At 43.7% G+C, this 16790-nt stretch overlaps 1 protein-coding gene across 1 annotated transcript in view; it reads right to left on the bottom strand.

Moving 5' to 3' along the window:
- CC2D2A (coiled-coil and C2 domain containing 2A) overlaps nt 1-16790 on the bottom strand; it is a 121344-nt gene that overhangs the window by 72669 nt on the left and 31885 nt on the right. The window contains exons 7-11 of the mRNA XM_081813176.1: nt 11841-11942; nt 10920-11090; nt 6002-6164; nt 1367-1503; nt 592-743 (exon numbers count right to left, since the gene is read on the bottom strand). Coding sequence (XP_081669302.1) covers nt 592-743; nt 1367-1503; nt 6002-6164; nt 10920-11090; nt 11841-11942 — 725 coding nt within the window. The remainder of the gene's footprint in view (nt 1-591; nt 744-1366; nt 1504-6001; nt 6165-10919; nt 11091-11840; nt 11943-16790) is intronic.

Below are 16790 nucleotides of genomic sequence, written 5' to 3' on the forward strand. Positions count from 1 at the left end.
AAAAAAAAAAGAAAAGGATTTGCAAGGATAGAAAACCTCCAGTTGGGGGAGCCTGGGTGGCTCTGTCAGTTAGGCAGCCGACTCTTGATTTTGGCTCAGGTCATGATCTCAGGGCTGTAGGATCGAGCCCCCTCAGGCTCCATGCTCAGTGGGGAGTCTGGTTGAGCTTCTCTCTCTCTCCCTTTCTCTCTGCCCCTCCCCCTGCTGGTACTCGCTCTCAAAATAAATAAATAAATCTTTAAGAAAAGAGAGAAAAATCTCCAGTTATATAATAAAGAGACAATGAGTGGGAAATAATCTTGCAGCATCTGTGAGAACGCAGAGAACAAAGAAGAAAAATAAGGCCAGCTAACTTGGATATGCAAATAAAGTCACTGACTTAGCCATTCCTACCTGGGAACGAGGCCTTCTTTAAGAAAGGATTAGGTGAGCATAGCCGACTCGCTCTTATATAATACACCTGCTGTTTGTTCTTTATGTGTAAGGTAGTGAACTTAAAAAAAACCAACAACAACCAAAGTAGAATGTTATGAATTTAGTACCCCAAGCTATTCAAAGAGCAAAGCACTTTCAAGCACCTTCATGCATCAAAAATGGGGAGGTGGGCTTACCTTTTTATACAGTGTTTCAAGTTCTGCCTTAATGTCTTGCTCCCGTGTCAGCACTGGTGGTCTCGAAGGAAACCCCTTGGTGGGGTTTGGCAGTGCTAGGATTTTCCCGTCATCTCCAAACCACTTTCTTCCCTGCAGATCAAGCAGAGGGAAGAACACCATTTTCTTGTAACTGGATAGAAAATGGTTTACAAAATAAACAACATCTGCAAGAAAACTCTGGCTGGACACACACATCTCATGCACCTTCCCTTGTCCCGACAGATCTTTAAAAGCTTCATTTCCATCAGCAACTGAGTCTTCACTAACGCCCCCACAATGAAGTTAAGTTATAGTCCTCACTCCCCTCCAAAAAAAGCATAACAAAAAGCTTACAGAGTGCTTAAAAAAGTGTATTTTCTATTCATTAAAAATTAGGGGAAAAAAACGATAGGAGAAATACAACTGAGAACATTCTATCTGTGGACAGTTAAGCATTTCTGTGAATTGTGAAAAAGTCCCCAACATCTGACTCAGCAGGAGAATCCCAAGCCCGGCCAGCAGAAGACGGCCTTTGAGCAGGGGAGAGGGTATGTGGTTTGAGGATCACCAAACATACTGAGAGACAAATTAAAAAAAAAAAAAAAAAAATTGAACCACTGTCTGTAGACAGGAGGAAATGAGCCTGAGGGTGTGCTGACTGCCCGGGACAGGAAGAAGCAGCTCTGACCCAGAGATGCCCAGGGGCTACTGGTGGGACGGGGCTGCGCGCTTACGGGCTCCTGCGTCAGCAGCCTGTTCTCCATGATGTTCTGACAGGCGCGGGGCACCTCGGGTCTTGCCCCAGCATAAAGGCCTTCGTCTTCTAGAAATCGGGGCTGCACATTCTCGGGAAGCTTTTTATACGTAGGCACTAGGTAGTACATAAATAAACACAAGCAACATTAGTGCCAACCTACACATTTCAAACTGCAATGTGCTGAACCAAAACAACCACTGGAAATTTCATTTGTATTCCTGGAAGCTGCAAAGGCCCCCATCTTAATTTCCAGAAGCAGAACCAAGGACAAGAGGAATGTGTTCACCCGCAGTATCACGCTGTAGAACCATGACAGGACTCCGCACCTCGCTCACCAGTGTGGCCTACTGTGGGGAGGGCGGTATTCACATCAGAGGGCCTGCTGGGCGGCTTGCTCGCTGGCCGAACGAAGCTGGGCCTGGCACTGCTTGGAATGCTTTCCTTCTGTACAAAAAGGATGATGATATCTACTCACTGGGTTCTTGGGAGAATTAAATGAGGTGAAGTATGAGAAAATGCTTTGTAAGTTAAAAAGTTAAAAAGAGGATAAAAGAGATAGAGCAGGGGGGGAGGCTTTTCTCAGGAGGCCTTGTGTTTACACCAACTCGTGAAGGTCGAGAGGGAAGGAGCCCGGGATGGGGGACCCCTGAGGGCATGGAGTGGGGTAACACTGGGCACTGCGGGGTGGTGAGCAGGGGCAGGGCGGAGGGAGGGCCCTGCAGGTCACCAGCAGCTTGGGTTTTGGTCAGGGGGATGGGCCCCTGAAGGCTCTACCTGGGGAGTGACCGAGTGGATTTTCAGTTCTGGAAAGATCCCTGGGCCTGTTTGGGCAGAGTAGGCCAGAGGAGAAAATAAGAGAAGAAGCCAGGGGAACTGTGAGTGTCCGGAGGTAATCTGGGAGTTAATAAGGAAAGGTGGAGAGTCTCTTTTGTTTCTAATGATCTCACTCCAAACCTTGCCAAATCCCCGAATCTGCTAATTTTCCTGTGTGGCCATTTGGACACTTTGCTTCCCAAACTCACCCACACAAAACAACTAATACCAGCGTTCTTGGAAAAATGGACCTCGGAGTCCGGAGACAACATGCGGCCAACCTGAGCAAACATGGGGGTCTGCTCCCCGTCCCTCCATTCACATGGCTAGGTAGCAGGCACTAATCCAGACGTCCTCGAAGGTTTTCATGGAAACGTTTTTGAGCACTCACTCACTCTACGTGTTTACTGGTTGTGGACACACTATTGTACACGCACAGTTAAATCAGGAAAGGACGAGATTAAAAATACGCGCCAATAGAAGACTTGAGGTTTGCTTCCTGCGTCCCCGGGGCGAAAACACTCTGCTTTGGCAACCACTCTCCAAGCAGCAACAAGAACAGCACTGGTAACAGAAACATTATTACTCTTTTTTTTTTTAAGATTTTATTTATTTATTTGAGAGAGAGAGAATGAGAGACAGAGAGCACGAGAGGGAAGAGGGTCAGAGGGAGAAGCAGACGCCCCGCCGAGCAGGGAGCCCGATGCGGGACTCGATCCCGGGACTCTAGGATCACGACCTGAGCCGAAGGCAGTCGCTTAACCGACTGAGCCACCCAGGCGCCCCAGAAACATTATTACTCTTGATCCCCTGCTGTGTGCTAGTCAACACACAGGCGCTTCGCTCAGGCTCTTTGCTCAGTGCTCAAGGGAAGAAACGCCCAGAGTCATGATGATGTAGGATTGTTTCATTTCCTCCGTTTTCAGGCGAGGCACCGAGAATGAAGGAGCTTGCTCAAGGTCATACCTCAGGGAGGAGGAGCTGGGGCAGTGGGGCTCCCCAGCTTCGGTTTGCTAGGCCAGGGGTTGCCTCCCCTCTGGACCGGAGCGAGGTGGGGAGAAGGACCGGTGCTTGGATTCCTCACTCAGAGCAGGTGCCGGGTGCAGCGGGGGCTCCTGAAGCCTCTTCCACGCGCTCCCCTCCCACCCCAGCCCCCAGTCTGAGCCAGCCCCTGGGGTCTAACCTCCACTCCCAGCCCAGGGGGCTCCAGGGACAGGCCTGACAGTGAGACCTCTGAGCACAAACACAAGGTGACGGCGCTCCTCCTTGGCCGAGGCTGCGGCCGATGCATTTCTCCAAACCCCCAAGGAGCATCAGGACGCATTGTGCCCGGTGTGTGGCCTCTGCAGCTGGCCTCCCAGGTCAGAAACCTGCCTCCTTCCTGTCACTAGCTTTGTGGTGTTGGACTAGTTCCCTAACTTCTCTGGGCTTCTGCTTTTTCATCTGTAAAATGGGCATGAGAAAGAACACTTGTCCAGCCTTGGTGTGGGGCTAGGTGAGTTGACACACATCAAGTGCTTAGAAAGGAACCTGGCAGCGTCCGCAATAGCCAAACTGTGGAAAGAGCCGCGATGCCCTTCAACAGATGAATGGATAAAGAAGATGTGGTCCATATATACAATGGAATATTACTCAGCCATCAGAAAGGAAGAATACCCAACTTTTACATCAACATGGATGGGACTGGAGGAGATTACGCTAAGTGAAGTCAGTCAAGCAGAGAAAGTCAATTATCATATAGTTTCACTTATTTGTGGAACATAAGGAATAGCATGGAGGACATTAGGAGAAGGAAGGGAAAAATGGGGGGGGGAATTGGAGGGAGAGATGAACCATGAGAGACTATGGACTCTGAGAAACAAACAGGGTTTTAGAGGGGAGGGGGGATTGGTTAGCCCGGTAATGGGTATTAAGGAGGGCACGTACTGCATGGAGCACTGGGTGTTATACGAAAACAATGGATCGTGGATCACTACATCGAAAACCAATGATGTATTGTGTGGTGACTAACATAACATAATAAAATTAAAAAAAAAAAAAAAAGGAACCTGGCGGAGGAAGGGTACGGAGTGCGTTCCCTGTCATTGTTATGGCGAAGCTGTAACCTTTGGGCGCCTTTCCCAGCTACCTACTTTAAAAGGAAACCTGAGATGTCCAAGAAATCCCAATACTTTGAACCATATATGATTCAAAATGATCTATCAAAAAGGAAGAATAATTTATCCTTGGCTTGGCATTTAATTGGAACTCAGAACATGACAAATGAAAAGAAATCCAACTCCCACGTAAGGTGCGTGCAGCCCCCCTTCCCAGCCTGCGGGGCTCTCCTGGGGACTCCCATTTTAAGCGTGAACTACCAGCTAACTAACTGGGGAGGTCCTTCAGGCACTCTCTGGAGGAAAGAAAATTCCAGGGGAAAAAAGAGCAAAGGGAAACCCAGGGCAGAAACGAAGCAAGGGGCAGTCACTAGGAGTTAATCTGCTTTAATACCCTGGCCATTGCCCCCTGAGGAACCTCAGCCAACCTGCTTTGTACCTCCCTCAGAATCTCTGAAGTGATCATATCTTTTTGCACGCTACTGAGATGCCTGGCGGCTGGGGGCTCCTCGATAGTCTCAGGATGGTGCTGGCAGACAGGGGAACCAGCCCTGTGAGTAGACAGTTGGGACTTTCAGCCACTGCTGTCCTCTACCCCCACCTCCAGGAGAAGAGAGGGACTAGAGAGTTCATTAATCACCAATGGCAATGACTTGGTTGCTCATGTTGACATAAGAAGCCTCCATAAAAATCCTAGCTGAAGGGGTTTGGAGAGCTTCCTGGTCAATGAACACATGGAGTGCTGGGAGGGGCCTGGAGAGGGGATGGAAGCTCCGCGCCCCTTCTCACATGCCTTGCCCTACGAATCTCTTCATCTGTGTGCTCTCTCATATCCTCTTTTTTTTTTTTTTTTAAGATTTTATTTATTTATTTGAGAGCAAGAGAGAGTGAGAGAACACAAGCAGGGGGAATGGCAGGCAGAGGGAGAGGCAGAAGCAGACTCCCCTCTGAGCAACATGGGGCTCAATCCCAGGACTCTGGGATTATGACCTGAGCTGAAGGCAGACGCTTAACCCCAGGTGCCCCCATATCCTTTATTATATGATAAACCAGTTAAATATAAGCGTTTCTCTGATTACTATGTGCTGTTAGAACAAATTATCGAACCTGAGGAGGGTGGTCATGGAGCCCCCAATTTGTGGCAAAATTGAATAGAAGTATGGATAACCTGGGGACCCACTACTTGTGATTGCTGTCTAAATAGAGGGTAGTCTTGTGGGATGGAGCCCTTAACTTGTGGGGTCTGTGCTGACTCTGGGTATAAGTGTCAGATCCGAATTGTAGAATATACAGCTTTGTTGGAGAATTGGTTGGTGTGGGGAAAACCCCCCACACATCTGGTCACAGAAGTGTTCCAGCAGGGTTGAGAGTGAGTAGAGGATGAAACAGAGAGATTTTCCTTCTCACAGCCTGAATCTCAGAGTCTCTCAGGTTCTCTGCCCCCAGAACTGGTCGCCAATTTGATGAGGGGACCCCCACAACATCCAGGTGCTCCTTTTGCTGTTCTATTAGTGAGCGTTTTTCAGTGGGCACTTTCTCATGTTCTTTGTTGTTTTTTAATCTGAAGATATTTCTTGGTGACTAACTCAGATTAGAAACTGGGACCTGCCATGGAAATTGGACATCCTCAGACACCAGCTGTATGTCTCATAAAGGAAAACAAAGATGCCCAAGCTGAGCAGAAAGGCAAAAAGAGCAAGTACCTGTCAGCCTACTGGGTACGAACAGGAGTTCTTTTTCCATCTGCAGTCGAACATGGACGCTTTCATAATCTGCAGGTCTGACTACCACAAAATCCTCAGCTGCGTGGTCTAAGCCCAGTAGAAAATCCTCGTCATCCTTAGCACTAAGCAGCTCTTCCTCATCCTGTATTACATTAAACAGTAAGAAAAATCACGCCACGATTATGAGTCTGCTTAGAAAAACAATGGCATTAAACTCACTAGACAACTTACAAGACAGTGCTCTTTTCCTTTTATCTTTTTTTAAACGAAAGCATAAAACTCGATAGCCTTTCATGTTCCCCAAGCAGGTTTTCTTTGTTTTTCACTCTTCCACATGTTCGGAAAATCTCAAAATCAGAATGGGCTGAAGTCAGAAGAGATGTGCTGGGCAAAGCAATCGAAATCTCAATTCTGGCCTCCTTTGAGGGTGTGTATTCTTCCACATTTACTTCACGTCCTCGGGCTCAGAAGTTACATGGTATGTTAACCTTCCCCCCGGCACCGACCCCAGGGTAAGACGCTGTAAGCAGCGTCCACACTCTGCTCAGTGTCCACACATGCAGCCCAGCTCCACCCACATTGCTGGCGGGACTTTGGGGAACTTACCTGCTGTCCTTATCCTTGGTTTTCTCCACTGTAAGATGTGGATATTAACAGAGCTTACTTACCTCTTAGGCTTTTGTGAGGATAGAATTAACGGACGCACATAAAAATCCCAAGCACTGGGTCTGTCATCACAAATGCTAGCTGCGGCATGTTAATTTTGTTTGAATATTTTCCGACCTTTTACTCCTTTTCTTTCTTCTTCTTCTCATCTCCTCCTTACTTTTCTCCTTCTCTTTCTCCTCCTCCTCCTTCTTTTTTTTTTTTTTTAAATTAAAGCCTGGTGCCCATTTATGAGCAACAACCTTTAACATCCTGTGGAGATTTGCCCAGGTGCTAGCCTCGCTACCTGCCTCTTCATATTTCCTCCCAAATAAATCAAACAATGAGAAGGGGAAATAAATCTACATGGTAACCAAGCTCCCAGGACAACTTGAGGACACAGAATGCCAAAAACGTCAAAAAAGTAAAAAAGAGAAAAGTGCCCTAATTTCAGTGTGTGATTTTTTTCTCGCTTGTGCCCCCTTTGGCTTTGTGGTGAGCAGAGACAGGCGGAGAAAAACTGCAGAGAAGACAGACTAGGAGGGCTACACAGGATCTAAAACCTCTGCCAGAAAGACTAAATCCACTTAGAGTAGGGGGAAGGGAAAAATGAAGGGGTTGGAAATCAGAGGGAGAGATGAACCATAAGAGACTACGGACTCTGAGAAACAAACTGAGGGTTCTAGAGGGGAGGGGGGTGGGGGGATGGGTTAGGCCAGTGATGGGTATTAAGATGGGCACGTACTGCATGGAGCACTGGGTGTTATACGAAAACAATGAATCGTGGAACACTATATCAAAAAGTAATGATGTAATGTATGGTGATTAACATAACATAATAAAATAAAATTTAAAAAAATAAAAATAAAAATACTGAAAAAGGATCTGAGCAGACAAGGGCATGGAGTACAGGGAAGGGGCTTCACGGTAGGGCATGATTTATTTCAAAGGGCGGTTTTAGGAACACAGAGCTTCTGGGGAGAAACATGCAAAAGGGAGGAGAGGTGGCTTGTGGAGACATGTCACGTCTTATGTCATGATTTCAGAAGTCTACAGATTTGTCGAGAGCCCTGCTTTCCAAAAGCGGGCCCTGGTTCTCCCCCCTTTCTGTGGGGGCCGGACTTAGTTACTTGCTCCTAATGAGCAGGATATGAGGGCAGGTATGTAGCTTCTGACTCAAGGTCAGGAAAGGCACCGTGGCTTCCTCTTTGCTTTCTCTTGGATCTTTTGCTTTAGGGGAAATCAGCTGTCATGGCACGAGGACGCTCAAGCAGCTTGGACAACACCCAGCACCTGTGGGGCAGGAGAGTAAGCCACCTTGGAAGCAAACCCTCCTGACCCAGTCAAGCTTTCAACTGATTGCATTCTTGGCCTCCTTGTCTGTAACCTCACGAGACCTCCAGAGTGAGAACAAGCTGAATATTGATTTGTAAAACAGTTACTATGGAATAAGGGGAAGTACTCCCAAGCTTCCATAAATCTAGGTAAAAAGTTACATTTTGATTTTGTTGCTTGTGCTTAGGTGTCATATCCAAAAACTCATTACCAGGACCCATGTCAAGGAGTTTTTTTCCTATGTTCCCTGCCACCACCACCCCCTCCCCCCCGCCCCCACCAGGAGTTTCATGGTTTCAGGTCTTACATTTAAGCCTTTAATCCATTTGATTTAGTTTTTTGTGAGTGGTGTAAGATAGGGGTCCACTTTCATTCTTTTACATGTGAATATCCAGTTATCCCAGCACCACTTATTGAAGAGACTGTCTTTTCTCCATTGAGTATTCTCGGCTCCCTTGTCAAATATTAGTTGACCATATGTGCTTGGGTTTATTTCTGGGCTCTTGATTCTGTTCCACTGGCCTGTTTGTCTGTTTTTATGCTGTTTTGATGACTGCAACTTTATAGTATAGCTTGAAATCAAAGTGTGATGCCTCCTGCTTTGTTCTTCTCAGGATTACTTTGGCTTTTGGGGTCTCTTGTGGTTCCACATAAATTTTAGGAGTGGTTTTTTTTTCTACTTCTGTAAAGAGCATCATTGAAATCTTTACAGAGATTGCATGGAATCTACAGATGGCTTTTGGCAGTATTGACATTTTAATAATATTAATTCTTCGATCCATGAACATGGGACAACTTTACATGTCTTTGTGTCTTCTTTGACTTCTTTCATCAGTGTCTTAGCACTTTTCAGAGTACAGGTCTTTCACCTCCTTAGTTAAATTTATTCCTAAGTATTTTATTGTTTTTGATACTATTGTAAACGGGATCAATTTCTTTATTTCATTCTCAGAAAATTTGTTGTAATTGTAAAGAAACGCTACTGATTTTTGTTTTTGTTTTGTTTTTAAAGATTTTACTTATTTATTTGAGAGAGAGAGAGCATGGGCCGGGGAAAGCGAAAAGGAGAAGCAGACTCCCTGCTGAGCAGGGAGCCCGATGTGGGGCTTGATCCCAGGACCCTGGGGTCATGACCTGAGCCTAAGGCAGACACTTAACCAACTAAGCCATCTAGGCCACACCTAGGTACTCCACACTACTGACTTTTGTATGTTAATTTTGTATGCTGCAACTTTACTGAATTCATTGATTAGGTCTAACAATTTTTTGGTTGAGTCTCTAGGATTATTTCTACATAAAATCAAAGCATCTGTAAATAGAGACAATTTTATTTTTTCCAATTCAGATACTTTTAATTGCTTTTTCTTGCCTGATTGCTCTGGCTAAGTCTTCTAGTATTATGTTGAAATAGGAGCGGTGAGAGTGAGCACCATTGTCTTGCTCCTGATTTTAGAGGAAAAGCCTTCAACCTTTCATCATTGAGTATATTAGCTGTGGTTTTGTCATAGATGATCTTTATTATGTTGAGGTACATTCCTTCTATGTCTAATTTAAGAGTTTTTATCATGAATAGATATTGAATTTTGTCAAACGTGTTTTCTGTATCTATTAGAATTTCTTTCCTTTTTAAAAATTAAAAAAGTTATTTATTTAAAATTGTTTCAGTTTTATTGAGATATAATTGACATATCCAAATCTTTTTTTTTTTAAAGTAAACTCTGTACCCAACGTGGGGCTCAAACTCACAACTCTGAGATCAAGAGTTGCATGTTCTACTGACTGAGAAGCCAGGCTCCCTGAATTTCTTTCCTTTTTAATGCTGAGTAATTTTCCATTGTATATATATACCATATTTTGTTTATCCATTCATCTGCTGATGGATACTTGGGTTGCTTTTACCTTTTGGCTATTGAGAACACTTCTCTCAGCGTTAAATGTACAAGTCTCTGTTTGAGTGCCTGCTTTCTATTCTTTTGCATATATACCCAGAAATGGAGTTGCTAGAACATAGTAATTCCATGTTTGAATTTTTGAGGAATGACCAGACTGTTTTCATAACAGCTGCACCATTTTATGTTGCCATCAGCAATGCACAAGGGTCTAATTTCTCTACATCCTTGCCAGCCCGTTTTTCTTTTTCTTTTCTTTTCTTTTTTCTTTCTTTTCTTTTCTCTTTTCCTTTCTTTCTTTCTCTTTCTTTCTTTCTTTCTTTCTTTCTTTCTTTCTTTCTTTCTTTCTTTCTTTCTTTCTTTTCCTTTCTTAACAATAGCCATTCTAATTTGTGTAAAATGGTATCTCATTGTGGTTTTGATTTGCAGTTCCCTAATGATTAGAGATATGAAGTGTATTTCATGTACTTATTAGCCATTTGTATATCTTCTTTGGAGAGATGTTTATTCAAGTCCTTTGTCCATTTTTTTAATGGGATGTTTTCTTTTGTCTCACATGTGTCATGCACAGTTAGAGTCTGAGTCATAGCTTGGGTGTGGAATGGGGCACAAAAAGCTAATCACCTGTGAGGTTGTGGGAAGAAGGAGAGCAAGGATTCATTTGCCTGGGAGAGGCCAACATTTTGCATATGAGATGGATAGTAATCATTGTGTGGAGTCTAGCAAAATCTGTAAGCTGCCTTGTTCTGTTTTTTTCTTTTTCCACCAGAAATAGATTTAATCAAGGTCCTTATTATCCAAATTGTGGGGTAAAATCAAAGGGTACAGAAAGTACCGTGAACGTAGTATTCCTATTGCTTTCAACTAAGGGATGGATGAGCTGTTGTGTGTGGTGGTGGCAGGTTTGTCCTCAGCCACTTTCCTTCTGGTGAAGATGTCATCATCATCATCATCATCATCATCATCACCATCGTGGTCATTAACATCATCATCATCCCTCACCTCATTACCATCATAATATTAAATACCATTTTGTGTTCTTGCACAGGAGGCTCTTCTTCCTCTCCTTCCTCCTCCTCTTGGTTCATTCCATCTCTGTTTTTGGCTTTTGGTTTTTCTTCTGATTCCTCTGGTTCAGGATCAAAGTTGAAAGTGAAGAAGTTATAGGCTTCTTCGGCAGAAGGGAAGCCAGGTGGAACCTAAGGAGAAGCGCGTGCAATAGAATTTTAGATTTTATTGAGAATTGAGAAGCTGAGATAAGTGTCACACAGCTCACTGAGAGCAGCTTGATGTTAGTGGCATCAAGCACATTCTAGGTATCCTAAGTGTATTACCTTTGTCAAAGGTACGAGATTACCTGTCACAAACTTTAACACACGCGACAGGCAGTTGGTGGCTTCTTTGAATAAGTAATTTTAATAGTCACTTTTTTATAAACTAGCAAACATTCTCATAGGCACATAAATATATTATTTACAGCAGTAACAGCTTTTGAAAAAAATGATTAAAATACCAAAAAGTAGATTCATTATTTTATAGACCAATGCTGAGATAGTTTTGTTTAATTATGAGCAATCCAGGGGTCTGTTAACTTTTTTTAAAAAATGGTTTTTTTGGTTTTGATTCTTCTTGAGTTGGTACCCCCCGTTTTTCCCATAATGAAAGCTGGTACAACTTCAGAGCTGAAAAAATAGTCTTTTTGCTAACATTTCCTACCCTTCCATGCATCCCCCTTCACCCAGTCAGGCAGTATTCTAATCTCTCCTGCTGAGGTCTAGCATTTTAAAAGTAGGAATCAGTTCTCATGCTTTTTTCTTGCATATTCCATGGTAATAAGAGTCAGGGTACGTATATAACCATCTGTCATTGGATATTTTTGGAAAACACAAACAAATAAACAAAAAACATGATTTAAAGCATGCATGATTTAAAAAGACAGGATTTCTCACCACGGGTTTAGGCTTGATTTTTCGTACAGAATCACAGAATTTTACTCTTGAGTAACTTTGGGAATCATCTTCTTTTTGAGTCCTTTGTACCTCCTCATCTGCCTATATGAGCAGAAAAAAGGATAGATAGATAGAACATTTATTTATTATTTTAAAAAGGTTTTATTTATTTATTTGAGAGAGAGAGCTCGCATGAGTGAGGGGAGGAGCAGAGGGAGAGGGACAAGCGACTCCACGCTGAGCGTGGAGCCTGATGCAGGGCTTGATCTCATGACCCTGAGATCATGACCTGAGCCTAAATCAAGTGTTGGACGCTCAACCGACTGAAACACCCAGGTGTCCCAGGATAGACAGAACATTTAAATCAAGAAACTAAAGATGTTCTAAAACAAGCCCATTAACTCTCAAAGGGGAAACTGTCTGACCATTGGTGCAGACCATCATTCCCAAGGAATGAAATGCTTACAAATGTCAAATATATTTGAAGGTTAAGGTTGCTGAATATTTTCTTAGCTCTGTCTCTCTCAAGACTAAACAAATACAAAATTTTATACTCAAAGGACCCTAAAATGACAAATGCTTTTCTTCTACAAATCAATAGATTATCTAGTTCACAGAGGACCATTTCCAAACAATTTATGAAGAAAAGCATCAATAATGCCTGGATGTGAATAAATCTGACATATACCCTCCAGGGCACTAGGCCTGTCCTTGTGAGCCCCTGGATCTGCTCTCCCCCCTGGAAGCCAAATTCTATCTATGATAGCCCCATGTGGTAATTCTCATTATGGAGGTTCCCTTCATCCTGTAATGACCAATCCACCAAGGGTTGTTCCCACTTTGTCCTCATCTCTGCTTTTAATCCACCCCTTTCAGAACCTGACTACTTATCCTTTTCCACCCAGCACAATCCAAATGCCAAGCCTTCCTTTTGAGTAACTCCAAGCCATTCCAATAGTATATCTGGATCTTCATTGTACGAAGGGACAAACTTATTCTACCTGTGATGGAAACTTTGTTATTATTATCTGGACTGAGACTTGTGTCACAGCATGGAATAATTTTCATCAGTGAAAATGGAATGTAGTGTATTTGCACTGGGCCCCTCCCACATATCCTTCCCAAGTCCTACCTGTTTTTCCAGACCATGCAAAGCTACTTCCTTTCTCAGACTCCTCCATCCTAAAATGAAATCTCTTTTCTAGAATCTTATTGTCTGAGGCATATCAGGTGCTATTCTGTCTAGCTTAGTAATCAAACCATGGGCTCTGGAGGCTGACTGCCTGGCTGTGAATCCCAACTCCACCACTTACAGCTTAGACACTTGTTTTGAGCATCAAGTAAAGCAATGCACCTAAAATATGCCCACAGTTATGGCTCAATCATGGTGGGTCTTATTACCACATTCTTAATTTTCTTTTTACATGTCTTTGATCTCCCTGGTTTGTATTTACATCACATGACCATAAATGTTTTATTTTAGTCTGCCAGAGACTAGAGACTGAGGCATAGAATTTTACATAAATGGGAATGGCATATATATATATATATATATATATATATATATATATATATACTTGATATTATGATAGATTACATCTAAGTGATACTCTGGTTTTTCTTCTGGTCAGGCTGGACATCTAGTTGCATACAGGTGAAATTTCATAGCACCTGGTTTTAGCTGTTCCAAGGATCTCAAGCTCTCATCACTGGCCTGCAGGACCCACTCAGACATTCTGAGACTTAGACAAAACCAGGAAGGCCAGGAGCCTTGGGCAAATCCTGCTGGGAACAGAAGCCATGAGACAAACACCCTCTCTTCCAGGTCCTAGGCAGGCAATTCTGAGAAACATTCTCCTCAGCAGGGCCCTGGCAGGATCGAGCCCTGGGCACCACAGCATTAGCCAGCTCAGTAACATTCACCAGAACGGGCTTTCCCTCCTGTTTCTTTCTCCCCAGTTCCCAACTCCTGTTCATTGATACCACTTCTCAGAATAAGCCACACAAATAAGGCATGAAAAATCCTTGCCTCAGGCTCTAGTTTCTGGTGGGAAGTGGGGTCCAGAGAGGAGATAAATTACACTTCCAAGATCACGCAGCTGGTGAGTGAGGTTGCCAGCATTTAACGCTGGGCAGTTGGGGTCCAGCATCTGGGCTCTTCCTGTCTTCCATTCTTTGCTCAAGAGGATGTAAATGGACCACTTTTTCAATATTCCTTCTGGGTTGAGGTCTATACATCAACAAATCTGCTCTGTGAGATATTCTGTTTATAGCCTGAGGTCAGGTCTAAAAAAGGGCAATGAGTCAATTGTTCATGTAACTTGGCTATTTTGCACCCTTGTCCACTGTATCATTGAAACCCAACACTGGAAGAGAAAGAAACTATGGAACCCGGCCTGTCTGTCACAACTTCATGGGAAAAGGAGTCACTCATTCCTGCCAGGTCAGCCTGTCCTGTCACACCATGCATGCGGGTCGTTGAGACATGAGCTGAGCTCTGCAGTCCCCCAGCTCCTGCCCACTCGGTTTTACTCTTCCCTTTGGTAAGTTATACGGCTTCTGATGGCTGAATCAGACTTTAAAAAGGCACTATCATGGTTAACCTGAATCTAAAGAAATACAAAATACAATGAAATTGACTATTGAAGCTGTTTCATTCCCTAAGCCAAAATGTATAAGCCTGATGCCTCTTCTTCCTCCCTGCAATTGGCTAAGGTAGACACACATATTTATCTTATTTAGTGTGCCTTAGAACTGATTTTTCTTTACTGGAATTTTCTTTCTTTCTTTCTTTCTTTCTTTCTTTCTTTCTTTCTTTCTTTCTTTCTTTCTTCTTTCCTCTTTCTCTCTCTCTCTTTCTCTCTTTCTTTCTTTCTTGAGAGCTAAAATCATCCAGTATTGTTATGGTTCCAGGGCTGTGCTGAAAGCAATTTTATATATCCTTTCCATATCGTTCACTAAAATTCACTTTCTTAACCACTTGGGGTCATCAAGGAGAAAAAAACCAAAGGGAGGTATTTTTAAAAAGCCCGTGGACTGGAAGGTGAGTTATAGCCCAGATCTGAGAGCTCCTGGCTTAGCTAAGTGAAGACTGAGAGCATTAGCCGTGTCCCACCTCTGGGACTTTTCTGAAAATAAAAAAAAAAGAGAGAGAGAGATAAGGCAGTTGATGTTCGTCTCATGTTGTTTTGCCAATTGGCTATGAATGCACGCAGAGGGCAAGGAGAGACTGAAGAGAAGCAGACCATTCTAGATTTGGAGGTGGAAGTTTTAATCGGCAAGGGAACTTACGAGGCATGTCTTGGGTGGCTGCAAGATGAGATCCCCGCACCTGCCTGCCGAATCTTAGAAGTTTATACAGAGGTCCTAACTGGGTTCAGTCAAGTATACCAGGCAGATGGTCAACACCACATTCCTATGTCAAGGCTGTATCCCTGGGGCAGCTTCTGGGAGTGGGAAAGGCAAGTGGGACACACATTCCCAAGACAGGAGAGGGGGTGAGGAGCCTCCAATTGCTTGGGTCCAGCTCGCAGGTCAACCAGCGGTCATGCCTTTTTGATGACCTCTTCTAACACCTCAAATCCATAGAATGGCTCTTAGGGGATATGGAATATAATAGATATAAGTCAAGGTCCTGCTCACAAAAAGCAATAAATACTCTGTAAGCCAAGGGAGTATATTTTTACTTCTACAACTTAAAGCTTTATTGGGGATATCATATTCATGGCCCATGGACAAGTGAGAGCTGCCATGACTTTGTGAATGGTTATCAATCAGAAAGTATAGACAGGCTCAGGGATGCCTGGGTGGCTCAGTCAGTTAAGCATCTGCTTTAGCTCGGGTCATGATCCCAGGGTCCTGGGATCGAGTCCCACATCAGGCTCCCTGCTTAGCAGGGAGCCAGCTTCTCCCTCTGCCTGCCCCCCACTCATGCTCTCTCTCTCTTTCTCTCTCAAATAAATAAAATCTTAAAAAAAAAAAGTATAGACAGGCTCAGATATAAGAGACCAGATCATCCGATCATTTAGCCCATCTGACCAGATGCCAGGATTCACACACCTAACAACATAACGGAAGTGTTTGTGTCAAGCTGATGAGATTTTATGTAGTTTTTATTTTTCAATATTTTAAAATTATGGCTTTTACAATGAAGAAAATAATTTGGAATCAAAGAAAAATAAATGTCTCCTCAGCAGAATGGAACAACAAACTGTCATAAAACCATTTCATCAGACCATGGAACGTTTCTACTCAAGAATCATGGGCCATGAAACATGAACACGGATATAACTTTCCTTGTAATCGTGCAATCTTTGGCTTGTTTGAGATGAATATAGGCAAAATGTTATAACATCTCGTCACAGAAAAAGAGAAGGCATCCTCTAAGCAGTCAGTGGTTTTTCTACAGAAATTCCTTCACACCTGCGCTTCTTTGTCTCAAGAGTGAAACCAACCCAAACCATCACGATCCACAACAAGTGGATTAGACTTGTAGACACTTCACTGAGCCATTTGCTCTGTTCTTTCCTTCCTTCTTCCACCCTCTTACAGGCTTGTCCTTCATCTACACCCCTGACAAGACTTTCTTCTGTCTTTTACTGGCTTCCTATCCTCCTCATGGGTCTTAACTGTCAGTTTTTCTCCAAGTGTCAAGACCGTCCTCATTCAGTCTTGTTCTGTCAGGAAACAAAGGCTGCTCAAAACTCCAAAACTCACCACAGTAGAAATGCTTCCGAAACTGGTTTCTCCAAGCCTGGTCCCTTCTTTCGTATGTGTTTCTAGAGGCTCACACATTGACATGTCCCCCTAGCACCTCGGATTCAAACAAAATTCACTCCAGTGCATTCAAACCACCTCCCCAGCCTGTGGTCCACTGCTTTCCATGGCTTGTAGGAAACCACCGAGGCCCTTTGTGTGACATTCAAGGCCCCCACCATCCCACCTTACTTT

Source organism: Leptonychotes weddellii, chromosome 2, assembly GCF_054177405.1.
Source record: "Leptonychotes weddellii isolate Sample4059 chromosome 2, ASM5417740v2, whole genome shotgun sequence".
NCBI lineage: Eukaryota > Metazoa > Chordata > Mammalia > Carnivora > Phocidae > Leptonychotes > Leptonychotes weddellii.